At 52.8% G+C, this 16,293-nt stretch overlaps 1 protein-coding gene across 1 annotated transcript in view; it reads left to right on the plus strand.

Moving 5' to 3' along the window:
• Positions 1-10,412, plus strand: part of UBE2QL1 (ubiquitin conjugating enzyme E2 Q family like 1) — a 34,798-nt gene extending 24,386 nt beyond the window's left edge. Inside the window, exon 2 of the mRNA XM_059416853.1 lies at positions 9,124-10,412. Coding sequence (XP_059272836.1) covers positions 9,124-9,255 — 132 coding nt within the window. The 3' untranslated portion in view covers positions 9,256-10,412. The remainder of the gene's footprint in view (positions 1-9,123) is intronic.
• Positions 10,413-16,293: the final 5,881 nt, after the last annotated feature.

The raw sequence follows: 16,293 nt of genomic DNA on the forward strand, positions 1-16,293 counted from the left end.
CTCCCGGCAGCGGCGTGTGGCCGTCACTGTTGTCTAGACGAGAGAATGCTCTTCCACGCAACCCGGAATGACAGGCGTGGGTGGGGGGTGTCGCTGGTGATGGGGGCGCGGGGCTCGTAACATCAAGCAGAGCCTGGCTGGAGGCGGGTCGCCCCTCGCTGTCGTGGGGTGAGGTGGCAGGAGTGAGTGACCCGTGCCAGCCGACCTGACTTCTGTGGGGCGGAAGGCACAGGGGAGCAGCGTGCGCCTCTCACCTCGCTGGCAGCCGTCAGCGCGGCTCATTCCCAGCTGCCCACGGGCCCTGCCCTCCCTGGAGGACAGGACGATGGAGGCAGCTTGGGGCATCAGACCAGGTGGGCGGCCTCAAGTCAGCGTGAGTGGGGTCCCGGCGCCCAGAAAGGAGGGTGCCGTGGGGACTGAGCCACCAGGAACGAACAGGTGGACTGAAACCCCAGCGGGCACCGGGGAAGAACTTGAGCCTCATCCTTTTCAAACTGTGCTCCGGAAGGAAGGGGAAATAGGGTGCGTGAGGAAGGTCCAGGGTGTGGGGTGATGGCTGGCCTGGGCCCCGACCTCGGAGGTCAGGCCGGCAGGGAAGTGCCATGTTTCCTGCCAGTGGTTCACTCAGGGTAGAACGACGCGGGGCAATTGTCCACAGGAGGACAGGGGTCATCGAGGCCGAGACAACTGACGCACACCTGCTCATCCCAGCGGAGCCAGGTCCCCGGGAGAGAGATTTACATGACCGGAGATGCACTGCATTCCCAGGCAGCCCAGGGAGTCCACCATGACAGCAGGGACAGACGCGTGCTCCTGGGACCTCGCTAGACGCCCACACGTAGGCAGCGGGACTCGGCTCGTAGAAGACACTGAAGGAGCAGCTGTTTGGGGCTGAACCGATCCTTTGGTCTCGAAAATGGAACACGGCATCCTTGGCTTGGCCCGTCAGTAAGCTCCCTTTGCTTTCTCTGTCTAGCAAAAATGGAAAGGACAGGCGGCCAGCCGTCGTGAGGGACCGGGACCATGTGCGAACACGTGTCTCACCGAGGAAGGCCCACCTGCTCAGAAGACGTAGGATCCAGGCTTGAGGAGGCGACCGAAGTCCACACTGTGGCGGGAAGAATGGGCAGGTGTAGGGCACTGATCTACTCGGGGTTTAAACAAACGGTGGCTACTGTGGGATGGCAGGCCCGGAGCTCCATGTTACAAAGCAGAGGGACATGGGGGTTCAGGGACCTCAGAGCACCTCGCGTCCAGTGGGAGAAGGGCAGGCTGGGCCAATTTTATGGAGTCGATGGCCAGTGTCTTTTTGTCCTCCTGTCGCGTCCACAACCGTTATCTTGTTTCCGAGAGCCTGGCCTTGGGCTCCAGCACTGCCCTGAAATCCTGTGAGACTCTGAGCACGCTGCTTGACCCCTCTGTGTCTGTTTATTCAGCTGGAAGTCAGAGGCGATTACAGCGAAGCCGCCCTGGTGGGCTTCCAGGGCGGGTTTAACAGGTGTGTTCAAACCCCGTCCTGAGAATGATGTCTGCTGCACAACCATCACGGCTGCCTTTAATAAGGACATCTAGCTGTCACTTACTGCGTTCCAGTGCTGCTCATGAAACCCACAGGGGCCCAGATGCTTATGCAGAAGTATAAGTATTAGTGGAATCTCCAAAAAAAAATTTTTTTTGAAACGATTATCTGAAACAATTTAAATTTTTAGTGAAAAGGGTTTTTTCTCTGCTTCCTTCTTCCAGGGCAAAGACCATCTGTCTCAAAAAAAGATTCAGTAATTGCTAGAACTTTCTTTAAAGTGTAGAGGAAAGAAATGCTCATGTTTTGCCTGCATCAGAAATACCCACGAACCCTGCCTTTGGTGCTGCCAGTGGCTTGAGGATGACTCACGATCATAGTAAATAAGGCAGCTCCAGTTTAACCCCTACTGAATGTTACCAGAGTTTGTATGAAACTGACGCTGGCTTTGACGTCCCAAGATGCTCACAAATTGAAGAGAAGATTGAGTACATTCATTACCTAGTCATTGGGAAATATTGGAGACTTTGGAAGAAAATCGGTTACATAAGATTTCTCAATGGAAAATTCTAGAGTGCTCTGGTGTAAACAGTCCTTCCTGAGTGAAGTGGCTTTGTATCCTGGGCGATATTCTGGAACGTTGCTCTGGTGAGAGTCAGCGCCATGGGAAAGCTGGTCAGTTGTCTGTCCTACTGGGACAGGGAGCTTGACTCCGGCCAAAAGCGCTCATTCATTCACTCACCCCTGCCTGCGCCCACCAGGCTCCTGGGTGAAGCCCTGTGTGTCGCCCTCACCTGCTCTCACCTGATGCCTCCAACAAGCCACATGAGGTCTGTTGGGGGTTGGTGCTTACTAGAGCTTTGGGAAATATAGGTTACTTTCTTGGGACTTTTTTATAGCCAGGCTGTGCTTGAGAACCAGACTTGTTTGGTATCGATGTGCAGAGATTGCTAAAGTATAAGGCCAAGGAGAGTTTTTAAAGTTTCAATCAAGGAAGCGTCACACACACAGCGTGGGCGGTTTTCCGGCACTCACTGGGCATCCGTGTGCCGACTGCCAGCTGTGGCATTCCCGTTGCCCCCTCGATTGCCCCCGCCCACTCTACCCTCGGCTCCTTGCTTCTCCTCTTGCCTGGCCCCCCAACCACTCCCCTCTCCCTCTCCTGGGCGTGTGTGACTAGTGTGTGGCACGAGCTCCCCCATCACTGTGCCCCACCTGGCGTCTCACCACTGCACACAGGCCCATTCCTGGTTCTCCTTCTCCAAAGGCTCACTGCCGAGGCAGGTGTCACTGTGTGCAGGACTCGGGGTGGAGACAGGTGTAGGGAAAGAAAGTCACTCAAGAGTCAGTGGCCATGTCCCCTCCTTCCTCTCTCCCCCTGGGGACCCTCCCACATCTGTCATTTGGACCTTGTGGTGAGAGAGCCCAACATCCAGCAGCCTCCTCCTGCCCTTGGTGCTGTAATGGTGAGCACTCTGGACTCTGCATTTCTAACACACATCCCAAACCCAGTTCTGAAAGGAACACAAGATCTGATTCTGGAAACCTGTTTCCTCCTGGATCAGAAACCCAGAGTGCCCCAAGCCTCCCTAGCCACAGAACAGATTCTTCTCTAAGTGGCCAACATCTCACACCTGACCAGCCATCCATATCCCAAGTGAAGCATCCCTAAAGAAAACCCAACCCTGTGATCTGCCCCCCACGGGAGAGGACCAGACTGCAGGGTGGTGGCTGAGGAGCTATCACGACCGACTGCCTCTGGAGTGAGAAGCGTTGTGTCCCCCACACATATGCAGAAAGACCGAGCACCCCACCCACCACCTATGGATGTGTCGTCCTCACCCAAAGGATCTTAGCAGACGTTAAGTTCAGATGAGGTCATGCTGGGTTAGGCCAGGCCCTAATGCAATGGTCAGTGTCCCAGTAAGAGGAAGGAAGCTTGGAAACAGACCCACAGGGAGAAAGTCACATGAACATGAAGACAGAGATTGGGGTAATGCATCTGCAAGGCAGGGGTTCCTCATGAGGTGAGGCATGGCACAAATTCTCTTCTAAAAGCCCCAGAAATAGGAAACGTGATCCTGGACTTCTGGCCTCCAGAACTTTGAGAAAATAAATTTCTGTCGATTTAAGCCCCCTGGCCTGGCCTTCTGTTCCAGAAGCCCCAGGAACGAATGTATGTCCGGTCCCTGCCACCTCTCTCTCTGTCCTCCCAGGAACACCAGGACACACACTCCCCAACTTGTCCTTTGAGTCCACCCCCAAGCTCCTCCTCCAGGCAGTCTTCCCTGCTTGTCTAGCCCCCAGACCATGGAAAGTGCACCCATGTGCGCTCGCCCAGCACACTCCCTGCTCAGCCCAGAGCAGGAGCTACCAGAGGACACTTGGCCATTGTGGACACATCGTGGTGATCACGGCTGGCCTGGAGCTGCTCTGGCATCTGCTGGGCTGGGCCCAGGGACACTGCTGAGCAACCGACAGCACGTGGTTCAGCCCCCACAGCCAAGAACGGTCCAGCCCCAGATGTCAGTAGGATCACATCATTCTGCCCCTCCCCCTTCTGCCCTCCCAGTCCCTCGGCACTCCCCCTCCCTGCCTTGGCTAGTGCTGGACAGACTCCCTGGCAGGCAGAGGTGGGGGTCTCCCACTGTAAACTGACCATCCTGCACATGGGCTCACGAGGCCCAGGGCTTCCCTGACTCAGCCGGAGTGCGGGGCTTCCCTCAGGGTTGCTGTTGGCTTCCGTCAGCGGCCATTTCACCACAGGGACACTCATAGCCCTGCTTGCCGCTCAGATATCACCAGCACAGCCACACACACGCACACACAAGCACAGAGGAGTCACTGCACACCAATGATTAACTGTGTGCACACTTGTGCACATACAAACACATGGTACTCATGCAAAAGTCTGTCCTTGGTATGGACAAGGTATGTCCTTGGGCATGCACACACATGTGTGCACACACACTCAGATGCCCACGTGTGCACACACCCATGCAAGGCCTGGATGCATGCCAGCATGCAGATGTGCACACACACACTCAGGTACCCACATGTGCTCACACGCGTGCCCAGGTCCGTGGTAAGTGCTGCAGGATCCTATCAGCGTGTTCCACACTCAGCTTCTGTTTGATCCTGGGACAGGATCCAGCTCAAGTCCTTCCCTCACTGGCCAGCAGCTCCGTGTAACTATCTGGATTTGGAAACACTTCTTTGAAGCTGCCTCATCTGTTACAGAGACAACAGAATTATTGTCTCTAGAATTGTGTGATTGATCGGCTTTGCACATCAGGCCTTAACGAGAGGCAAAATCATGGCTGCCTTTCCAGGCAGTGCTCCTTTCACAGATCCCGAGAGGGTGCCTTCCCCACGCCCAGCACCTTCTTTGCTCCAAGTTTCTCCCACACACAGCCGTGGTACGGAGCGAAGCTGACCCAACACAGCACACATTAGAAACCCGTGTTAGAGGGGTTAGGGATTATGAGAGCTCTTAGACTAACAATTACATGTTCAAAGTCTTTGAAAACGAGTAGCCACTCTGTAATTCAGCCCTGGAAATGAGAGAAAGAACCCCAAAACTTCTCATGAGGAGTCTGGAAAGAACAGAAGCCTATAATTCACAGGCAAGTGAAATATAGAAATGCCACGAAAGTAGGTTTGCAAGGAAAAATAAAATAGTAAAAGAAAAAGAAAAATCTAAAAATATCTAAAAGTAGAAGTAAAAGAAAACCTAGAAGTAAAAGAAAAATCTGATCAAGGAAGAAACATAGAATGAGTGTATTTATCTCCTCCTGTTATAATAGACATGATTGAAAAAGCAGGAGAATGAACCCCATAAATGCCAGATATGGGACTTGCCTGAGGACATTCTGTGACAGGACAAACCAAGTCATACTGGCCATGCAAAGGACAGAAACTGTGTGTGTGTGTGTTTTCAAGAGGCCAGAATGAAGCCAGCTTTGTCAAAGGGTAAGATGGTCTGTGATAGTCCCAAAAACAAAAAGCTCCGTTTATTGTGTCCGCCCTGTGCCTGGCACTGTGCCAAGCATCTTACGTGTATTAACATGTTGAGTCCCTATAAAAATCCAGGGTCATATCACACTATTCTTAGGTTTATTTTACAGATGAGGACATTGAGATTCAGAGAGGTTAAGTTACTCACCCAAGGTCACACAGCCAGGAAGTGTTGGAACAGGGATCTGAAGCCAGGTCCACTGAATTCTGCACTCTCATCCCAACACACACACACACACACACACACACACACACACACACGGCCTCCAAGCCCCAAATTCGCCAAGTGTCTCTTCCATTACTCTGAATATAGCCAACTGTTTCAGCTTCTGCTTGTCACCATGGCCTGGTAAGCACCTGCCACCCGTATGTGAAGGCTCAGCTCAAGTATCATGAAACACAGACGTCTTCCTCGATGCACAGACAACCAGGGCTGCCCCCCCAACCCCCCAACCCCACGGTGGAACCCATCCTCCCCTCTGAGCTGGGTGAGGGCCAGAATCGTTTCCACCATAGAAAGCCCTGCTGCCAGCCATTCTCAAAAGGGCTGATTTTACCTCTGCGGGCACATTTGGCCTGTCCGGAGACAATGCAGTTGTCGTAACTCCGGGAGGACCAGCGCCTCTAGTGGTGAAGGCCAGCAATGCGGCTTAACGTCCTACCGTTCACAGGACCATCCCCAGCAGGAAGGAACGGGCCCATGACGCCGACTGGACTGAGGCTGGGAAGCCCTGATGTCCGCCTTCTGTCTCAGCGACCCATGCCGTGATGGGCTCCAAGTCCCCACAGGCAGGGGCCACTGTCACTTTGTCTTTCAAACCTTGCACCCGACTGACCGACTGAATGAAACTCGGTGTGTGCGCTGGGCTCGTGGAAACCACAGAAGACCAGGGGACTGAATGGAGGCCCTGGGTTTGGAGTTGCTTCTAGTCGTGTAGAAAAGTGTAGAAATGTGTGGCTGTATGAATTTTTCATGTTGGATTATGGTGATTAGCCCCAAAAAGCTTTGGGGGGAAAAAAAAAGACAAGCCGAAGTACCAGCTAACGGTTTTGTTTAACAAACACAGCCCTAGAGAACTGTATTCTCGTCAGCCCTGTTCCACATCAGTGTTATAGAGATGTTTTTCAGGTCTTTAGGGAAACGTCCTCAGGTTGTTCATGACCACACATTTACTGTTGGGGGCTCAGGAGAGGGAGGCTGCTTACTCATCTAAAGTCTTGGTGACCCCACAAAGCTCTCACGGTGGGTTGAGCAAATTGTCACATCCAGGTTGTTTCGCATTAAATGCAAGTAGAGGTATTTTAGGAGAAACAGGAGTTATTCCAGGAAACCCTCCAGAAGAGACTTTTTGGTTATTAGTTATATGGAAACAGACAAGGAAGAAATATGAATGTCATGACAATGAGAAAAACAGTTCTCAATTAACTGTAACAATTTACAGTTTTCAAAGTGCTTCTAACTTCAGTATCTTATGGTGTTCGTAATGATGCTAGGCAGCGAACATGGTCCCCGCTTTATAGAGGAAAATACAGAGGGTCAGAGCCCCTGGGCCAAAGGTTACCCCACAGTCCATGTTACAGGAGACTGCCTGTAGGGGCAGAACGGGAGCCAGCTCAACGTCGGAATGGCCTTGAACATCAGGGCCCCTGGGCAGATGGAGCATCCCCTTCTTGGTGCACTGGGCATCTCTGAGCACCACAGCAAAGGCAGCTTGGCCACCCTGGAGGGGCTGACCCATGTGAGTGCTGCTCCCCAAGCTCAGGGTTTCCCTGGGTGATAACTTAAGCGGCCAATCAGAAGAGGACAGAAGAGATCTGTTAACGAGAAACTGACATGCCAGAGACTACAGAGGAGGGAAAGGTCTTTGCGGGCAGCTGAGGGCCTCGAAGGCCCAGAGATCTCCAGCGGGCTCTGCCTCCTGGTCACTGAATGGACCGAGTGCTGGGGCTTTATGAAGTTCATAATATCTCCTGCAAAGAAAGGGACACAAAGAGTGCTCTTTTCATTCGGGGTTTTCTGTTGTGCTTTGGAATAGTTGGGACTTTCATAAAAAACAGGCAAAGTGTGTGTTCACGCCAAAAACGACGGAATATTCCAAGATTATCGTAAGCTTGCATTTGTCTGGCTGTTTTCAGTTCAGAATTATCAAGCCATACCACGAACCTCCGGTATTCTAGACCAGGATGGCAGAGATGGCTGGAATGTGCATTTTATACAGAAGAACGTGGCCTGACATTGCTTCCGCTTGGTGCAGAGATTGCTGCTGGCATCCTTGCAAAGATGCATGTGCTTGTATTTAACGAAACGACTCCAGACTTCAGTCTCACCCCATCAGGATGATAATTGTAAATGTATTAGTTATTCATGGCCCCTTTTCATCAAGTGTTACTATACCATTTAAGCAAAGTAGGAAGCTCTAAATTTAAAACTAGGAGTCAGATCCTGGAGAGGCATGGGGAAGTTTCTGGAAGGCAGTCAATGTCGTTCTCCTGCCTTCTTCTCTTCCGTCTTCCTTTGTCCCTTTAGAAGCGCATTTGACGTGAACCGAGCAGCAGGTTAGACGAGGTGGCATTAATGGGCCTTCGTGGGCAGATGGACGAGTTCAGCCAGAAAGATGTCCAGAGGGGGCAGGACACAGCTGTAACTCTGGACTTCGGGCTCCTTCCCTGGGCATGGGTCTCCGTTTCCAGTGTTGAAAAGACAGATGTTGAACCATATGCCCTGAATTTAAGAGCATAACACAGTCCTCCATTCCTAGTTTTAGTGCTGTTTTCCCCGTGAGTGGCAAGGCCGGTATGGCTGTTTTCCCACCAGCACTGTCCCATGGGCTTCCAGAGACGGCTGTGAGCGGAAGGACCTTGCCTGCCTGTCCTCACACAGACCCAGGCGGCCGCCGCCCTGGAAGCCTGTCCAAGGGAGCACCAGCCCGGCTGCTGGTGCTGAGGCCTGGTTCCGGCTCAGGCCCACAGGTGTGCCGTAACCGAAACGGCACTGCAGACACACATGTCCCATCTTTCGGGCAAGAAACACCTGCTCCCGGTGAGGGGGACAGGCCTAGCCCCCCGTCCCGGGATTGTATAAGGAGCGGCGGACCGTCACCTTTACTCCCTCTGGGGACTCTCGGACAGCCTCGCTCCTCCCCGGAAACGGCTCCCCCACCCGCCTTCTCATGAAGCGGCCCCCACGTGACACGAATTACAAGAAATTCACCCGTTGTTCCTGGGCTTGAATTTTAAGAGATTGGAAGTGTGCGTGTGAACCTAGAAATGTGCACATCTAACTGAATTCCCGTCTCAGCGTCCTGTGAGGGGAGGGAAGGCCTTGGGAGCCCCGCTGTGCCCCAGGGACACCCCGCTGTCTCTGCGGGTGGCGGATGCTCCGTGGGGCAGCTGGCCCTCTGTCCTATGCCTCAGGGACCCGGGGTGGGGGTGTGGGGGGTGTCGTGTGGAGCAGGTGCTTCCCAGGCTAGGAACGAGGTGTCGGAGGAAGCCGGGCTGCGCCCCTCCCTCACGCCAGCCCGGCGGCCCTGCGCTGCTCGGTGCCATCAAGCGGGCTTCTAACCGGGCTTTCTCTCCCTCTCCTGCAGGGGCGGATCTGTAGAAAGGCCGGCAAATCAAAAAAGTCCTTCAGCCGCAAGGAAGCCGAAGCTACCTTCAAGAGTTTGGTGAAGACGCATGAGAAGTACGGCTGGGTGACCCCGCCCGTGTCCGACGGCTGACGCGCCGGACGTGCGGGAGACGCTCCAGCCACCTGTCCACTCACACGAGTTCCCAACATCTCCTCCTCAACACCGAGCATCCTCACCCTTTTCTACTCCAGCCGGAACTGAATCCCGAATGCCAAGGAGACGTTTAAGTTATTGATGAACAGATGTGTTTACAGGGAGAGCGAGGGAGCCAGCACCGTTCGGGATTAGGTTCGACTGTCAACGAGCAGCCATCTCGACGTCACTTTAGAACCGATGCTGAGATGGTGACATTCCCCAGCCCGCCTGCCCCCCCACCCCGCCCACCCCTCACACGGCCCTTGGCTTCTTCCCAGACAGCAGCTCCGAGGAGCAGGCAGGAGCCCCAGGGCCCGCTGCTCGACCCACTTACCATACACGGCACGTTCCCACGTACCAGGAACGCCCCGCCTCGCTGTGCTCTGTGTCTCTGTTGCTCTCCCTGGCAGGTCGACCTAACCTGGAGACGTGTCTCCCTGTGGCCCCATGTGACGACATGTAGACCTCATTCGTGCTATGACCTTTGGCTCCTGAAAACACAAATTCCATATCGCCAGGTTCTCGTGATTTAAAACAGCGACTGCCGCGTTGGTGAACATGGGGTCCCCGTGCGACACGCTGGGCCCGGTATGGAAGGCAGGGCTGCTGCGGCCGCCGTGGGCTCCCTGGGGCTCCGCAGAGGGACAGCCCCCTTGGTACTCCGAAACGCTCCTACGACTCCACATTTGTGTTTCTGTCTCTTCCCGGTGGGTCAACCCACCACCACAAGCGAGAGACACTTCCCCGTTCCCTGAATCATCGGACTCATGTTACTCTCTGTGCTAGTGACAGGGAATGCCAGAACTGCCAAAGGACACCACGTGATGGTCCGAGGGCTTGCATGACCGAGTCTGTCCCTCACCCTCCCGTCACTTGTGTCCCCGGGGGCTGGGCTGTGTGATGCGTGAACACCCTCGCTGTCATAGCAACTCGCCGTTATTCCTTCACCCACATGTTCATTTTTCTCTTCTGTTAAGTTACTTAGAACTTTCTAAGAAACTCCATGAAGTGAGGAAGCACGGTTTATAACAATACGTGGGAAGAGGTAAAAATGTTCATCCCAGGTGGAAAACCTTATTGGACACATTTTAAATAAAATCATGCATATCTGACACCTGCCTCCGGAATCCAGTCACTGGGGGCTAGCCTTCCCTTTAAAGCATTTCATCAGTCTTTAAAACTCAATATTCCAAATACCACGACGACATTCTCCAGCGAGGTACAAAAAGTGAGCCTTAGGAACCCACAGTCTCCGCAAAAAAATCAGTGCGTTAACATGGTCCCCGGAAGCAACCAGGGAGGCCACCCGAAGCTAACAGGAAGCGTGGGGGGTTGATTTGGCCAAACTCGGGTCCTGCCGATGCCATTTCCCCACTGGGAGGGAGAAGAAATCTTTGCTGGTCACATACAATTCTTCAGGGAGCTTCGGTAACTTGGGGACCTGTCTGCTCGCCCAGGGCTGTCAGAGGTCCGTGAGACCTGGCCTCAGAGGACAGGGGTCAGCTCCCGGCACAACCGGTCATTCGCCAAATCTACTCTCTCCTGCTGCTTTCGTTGATATTTTTAACCCTTTCTCATACACCCCTGCCTCCCACGCCGCTCTGGCCAGACGAGACGGCCGTGCGTGCGGGACGCCTGCCTGGTCTCACCCCCCACCCCCCCCACCCCCCCGCGTAGTAATAGTCACGAAACCCCATGCCCGAGAACTGAAACCATTCCTTCCTCTGATCTCCCAAGCGGAATTCTCCATCCTGGAACTCTGACCTTTAGGGCCTGGTCTTGGGCCCTCGGGCTACTCCTTGTCATGGGATTCTGGTCTGGATCCCAAACAGATAGGACAGAAGCTGCTTGCTGGGGAAAGCACCTGAGCTTACCTCTTCCCAATGTTTCCCTCTCCTGATGCAAAACGTAAAGCAACTTTCTGTTAAGAACCATTTGGATGCATCTGGGTACACAGACAGTACATGGCGCGTACACACACATGACGTGCAGAACACGTATGTGACCCCACGCAGCCCGGGCGCTTCCGGGCTGGCTGCTGGCCGACTGAAGACCGAAGCATGCCCGAGGCTGAACGTGCCCTTCCTCCAGCCCACATGAACTTGCGCACCCCTGTCCAGTTGTCCCCCTGCTGTCTGTCTGTCGGAGGAGCGGCTGTTTCTGGGTGTGCCCCCACCCCCCGCTGTGAGGGGCAGCCAGGACGCTTGCGACACCCTGCGGCTGGGCTCAGTCGCTGCCAACAGCGATGGGGAGACACGCGGCCCAACCTCTCTGCACACCCTGAATTTGATTTCTTGTGGATGTGACTTCCAGTCGGTTTGCCAGGCACTGGAAGTTGTCGAGGAAATGTTCTTTAGTGGAAGACATTCCCTTTTTCACTTAAATGAGTAAGACTCATTTTCAAAGCAGTGGAGAACAGTTGAAAATGCGATTACTGCTTTGACTCTGAGTTGGAGGAACTTTTTCAGCGGCTGAAGGCATCACTGTAAGCAAACAGGGCCACGCTGGCCAGACGGAGGAGCCTGGCCGTGGCCGTGTCCCACTGTCCCACCGTGTCCCACAGGAGGGACCTGCCTGCCTCGGCACCCAGGGTGGGCGGGAGGCCGGCTGCAGACCCAGCAAGCGGCTGCCAGGGCTCTCCTTTCCACACAGGCCAAGAAGGCCGCTCCTCCTCTGACAGACAGCAGGGGGACAACTGGACAGGGGTGCGCACGTTCACGTGGGCCGAGCTTAGAGAGCTGGAGGAAGGGCACGTTCAGCCTCGGGCATGCTTCTCCTGCCCGCCCAGAGGCTTTCCTGGGCCCCTGCCGCGGTCCTGGGGTCTGCGGTCCTCCCCGACCTGTTCAAGTTCCACGTGAGCTGCAAGAAGATGGGCCCAGTCCCGCACACACAGATACACACGCACACATCTGCAACACACACGTAACACACACGCACACGCAGACACACACGTATGCCCTAGAAGACTCCCAGACTCTAAAATCCATTACTCAGGGGGAAAAAACAGAGTTTAGGTCCCCATGTTTTAGCTCTCAAGCTCACTCTATCAAAATTCAACCTTATTTTTTGAGAGGGAAATCTGCGACTATGACAAAGACCTGTTAGAAGGACAGGCGCCGCTGTGTCCATGGGACTTGGCAGGAATGCCACCTGTTTGAGCCTCAGTTTCTTGGGCTGTTAACTCCCATGAGACTCATCTGAGAACTGACCTAAACCCTGAGGGAAAGTGCTTGGGAAATGCAGAATTTGTCACGTGACCTTTGGGTATGGCTTTTCCAGTGTGGGGAGCTCTGTGTTAAACAACCAGCTTTCATCAGAACACATAGAAAAAAAGGTTCCAGTTGAATAATTACAATGTTTCAAGTAGAAATAACCTGTGATGATACTGTGTTCTGTCCCCAGTCCCCTACTGTAAGTCAGTCAACCAGACTTACTGGCCATCTCTCCACTAACTCTGACATAGGGAAGGACAAGTTCTAGACATGCCTCCTTCCCTAGAGGAACTTAAAAGGCAAGAATAACACACAAGAGGGACGCCTGGGTGGCTCAGTTGGTGAAGCGTCTGTCTTCAGCTCAGATCATGATCCCAGGGTCCTGGGATCGAGTTCTGCATCGGGCTCCCTGCTCAGCAGAGAGTCTGCTTCTCCCTTCCCTCTGCTGCTGCTCCTCCAGCTCGTGCTCTCTCTCACCCTCTAATAAATAAATAAAATCTTAAAAAACAAACAAGTGACACACGTGTGGGGACCAGAGGCAACTAACCGCTACACAACCCCACTGACCTGGTAGTCTTGGTCCGTACACAGAGGTCTCCAGACTCCACAGAGGAGTCAGGGCTGAGTGATGTCCTCTGAGCAAGAGGGAAGAAAGGCAGGTGTAGAAGCGGGAGAGGGCGGGGACGCCCCTGTGGAAGACATAATGTGCGTCCACACTGGCCCTGGAGAGGAGGCCTGGGCACTTCTGACCACTCTCACCTGTGGAGCCCATCTCTATAGACCGGATTTCAGGAGGCAAGACGAGTCAAACCTGAAGCCTAACCTGGCGTGGAGGGCTGGCCCCTTCTCTAGGATTATATTTCAGTGTTTCATCTGAACCTTCTAATAGTATGAAAAATTTTAATGGAATGTGATTTCTAGGGGACAGAACTTGCTTTCCAACCACATGAAGGTTGAACCACAGAATCTCAGAGGTCCCTTAGTCTACCTTCAGACACTCTGCAGGGGAGGAAACCAGCCCAGGACCATGAGGCAATATCCCCTTGGCTCGCGCTCACTCTGAGCTCACCATTGGCTTTTCCTTGAGCCACAGCCTTCCCAGCTGGTTGGGAACCACTCAGAGGGATCCATTACGCAGCAAGAGCAAGTTGGTGAGAAGTGGTCTGGGGAGCTACAGCTTGGAGCTCAGCCCGTGTGATGGTCATCAATGCCCTTTCTCTCCAAAGACTTTAATACAATGTGCAGCTTTCCTGGCTTTAGGTTCGGCTCTACCTTATCTTTCTGACTTTTGCAACCTCCAGTGTATATCGCACCAAGTATGCTGGCAAAGAGACATAGTCAAGGCAGCGTACTTGAACAGAGTGCAGATACAAAGGGAAGCGAGGTATAATTGCAAGGTCGTAACAAGGCTAGACAAATAGCAGAGTGCCTGGGGCAGGGGTCAGTCTCCAAGGTCATCCTCTTGGGTCTGTGAGGCAGTGTGTGTTGAGCAAATAAGCATTGGCACTGCTTCCCACGGCAGACTGACCCTGTTTCTCCGACAGACGGTGCTTCCTCCTTTCCTCTATAGGAGGTGAATCAAGCGGCTGTCCGCTAGGTAGTCATGCAATCACTTTATATGGCTGGATCTCGGCGATGTCAATGACTGAGCAACAACAGAACAACTGGAGCTGGCGGTGCGTGGCTTTACCTGGTCTGCCAACACGACCTTGTTCCATGCACCTTGTCTCCATTGTGACCTTGGTAGGATGCCGATCTACACATTTTGGGGTCCTATAAGCTTTCAGACTGTCCTCCCAACTCGCACCGAAGCTTTGGTGTAGACTCTTGCTAAAGTCGTCCAGGTCTGTGCTCCTCAAAAGGACAGGGGAGGAAGTAGAAAGAAATGCTGACTTTCAGCAGAGGGTGGATGCGGGAATCAGAGAAAATGGAGGCACTGTCCTTAGGGGAAAAAACAACAATTCAGAAAAGCAAGACTTCAAAACCAATAAATGTCTTCCCATGGAATGTTTGTTGAAGTCCTTGCATGGTCTACGTTCAGTATTTGCTGGAATGTGTCTGGGTCTCCACATGCGTTTATCCAACACCGTCTGCCGTGGGTGGTTTCCTGTCATGTGCTGTCCTCTGATCTTTCGTGCTTTGATTTATTTGTGGTTTGCTAACTCGGAACTTTGAAGCACGTCACAAGTATTCTCTATAGAAATCAATGAAATGGAACGGAACCACACCTAATTAGGCAACACTGTGATTTAGATCTCTTCTTCCGCTGCCGTTTGCGTTGTAAAGATGGTTGAATGTGCTTCCAGAGAGTTCCATTCAAGTTGAAACCGTATGGTTAGCACAATACTGTAACCTACGCAAATGCGGGATTATAGAGAGACTCCTTCGAAAAACTGTTACAGAGCAGCGATTCTCGAACCTGACACTTGTCACGCAGACTAAGTTCAATCTGTTTAAAAGGTTATTACAGCTAATTTTTCACACTGGTATATAAATTGGCTTCTAGTTTTTATTTTAATCTGTGTATCAGAGAAACTTCCCAGCCTTTGTGTCAATATTTGAAATCATTTTCCAGTCAAGAGCACATTCTTCTTTGAAAATCTGAAAATGTGACTGTGTTAGTATTGAGCAGTGACGGCTCAGGGATCAAACAGTCTTGAATCCACCTTCTGCCTCCCCTCCCACGTGGACAAGGAACGTAGCCGCTTAGACTCTCAGTCACCACTTTCTTACCTACAATAGGATGTGAGCCTCCGCGGTGGAGGGTGGCAATGACAAGACGGGTGGTATGTGGGAAGCATGAAGCCCTGCCTGGCCTGGAACAGAAACCCAGTATGTTCTTTTAGAGATACAGTGAGAGTGGCCCGGCAGGATCAAGTCCACAGCTCGAGCTGTGTGTTGGAATCCACTTGAAGTTGCTCTTTCCATCCCTGTGGGTGAAGGCGTGGTGGAAGCCCCCTCGAGAGGGCTTCGGCTGGGAATTTCTCTTGGGCAGTGGAGGTGGGAAGGTGGCTCACCGCACACTCTCCCGGGAACGTACTCCCTCCAACTGGGTGGGGGAGTCGACGGCACTGGCTTGGGCAGTCTCTGCCCAGGGACGCAGTTTTCTCAAGGCAAAATTTAAGACCCAATAGTCCTGCACCTGCACCCTGACATCAAGAATTTAAGGTGTGGTTTCTGAGTCAGTAGGTAGGGGCTGATCAAAATGCACAAAATGGGGGCTCCTGGGTGGCTCAGTCCGTTCAGCGTCCAACTCTTGATTTCAGCTCAGGTCATGATCTCAGGGTCCTGGATCGAGCCCCACACTGGGCTCTCTGTTGCGTGCTCTGCAGCGAGTCTGCGTCTCTCCCTCTCCCTGCCTTCCACCCAGCTGTACCCACTGTCTCTCTCTCAAATAAAGGAATAAAACCTAAAAAAAAAATTTTTTTTAAAGCTGCACATAGTGCCTGGGCTTGACCTCTGCTTTGTTTGTCCCTTAAGTGTCTGTCTTAGAGTTCGCTCCCACTAGAATGAACCCAGCATGATAATGGAAACACGGGATTTTATCCGACGGATGGTGCCGCCGAGTGCCCAGCCTACAGCGGGGAGGGATCACACACAGCCTTGTAGGGACCGGCCGGCCTACTAGGCGGCAGTGTCAGGATTTGAAAGGACAACTTTTTTTTTTTTTTTTTTTTTTTTTGGTTTAAATTCATCCCAGAACATTTTTACTCATTTTTTTTAAAGATCTTTTTGTTTATTTATTTATTTGAGAGAGACAGCACGAGCAGAGGCAAGCAGA

This window comes from Mustela nigripes, chromosome 12 (genome assembly GCF_022355385.1).
Source record: "Mustela nigripes isolate SB6536 chromosome 12, MUSNIG.SB6536, whole genome shotgun sequence".
Classification (NCBI taxonomy): Eukaryota; Metazoa; Chordata; class Mammalia; order Carnivora; family Mustelidae; genus Mustela; species Mustela nigripes.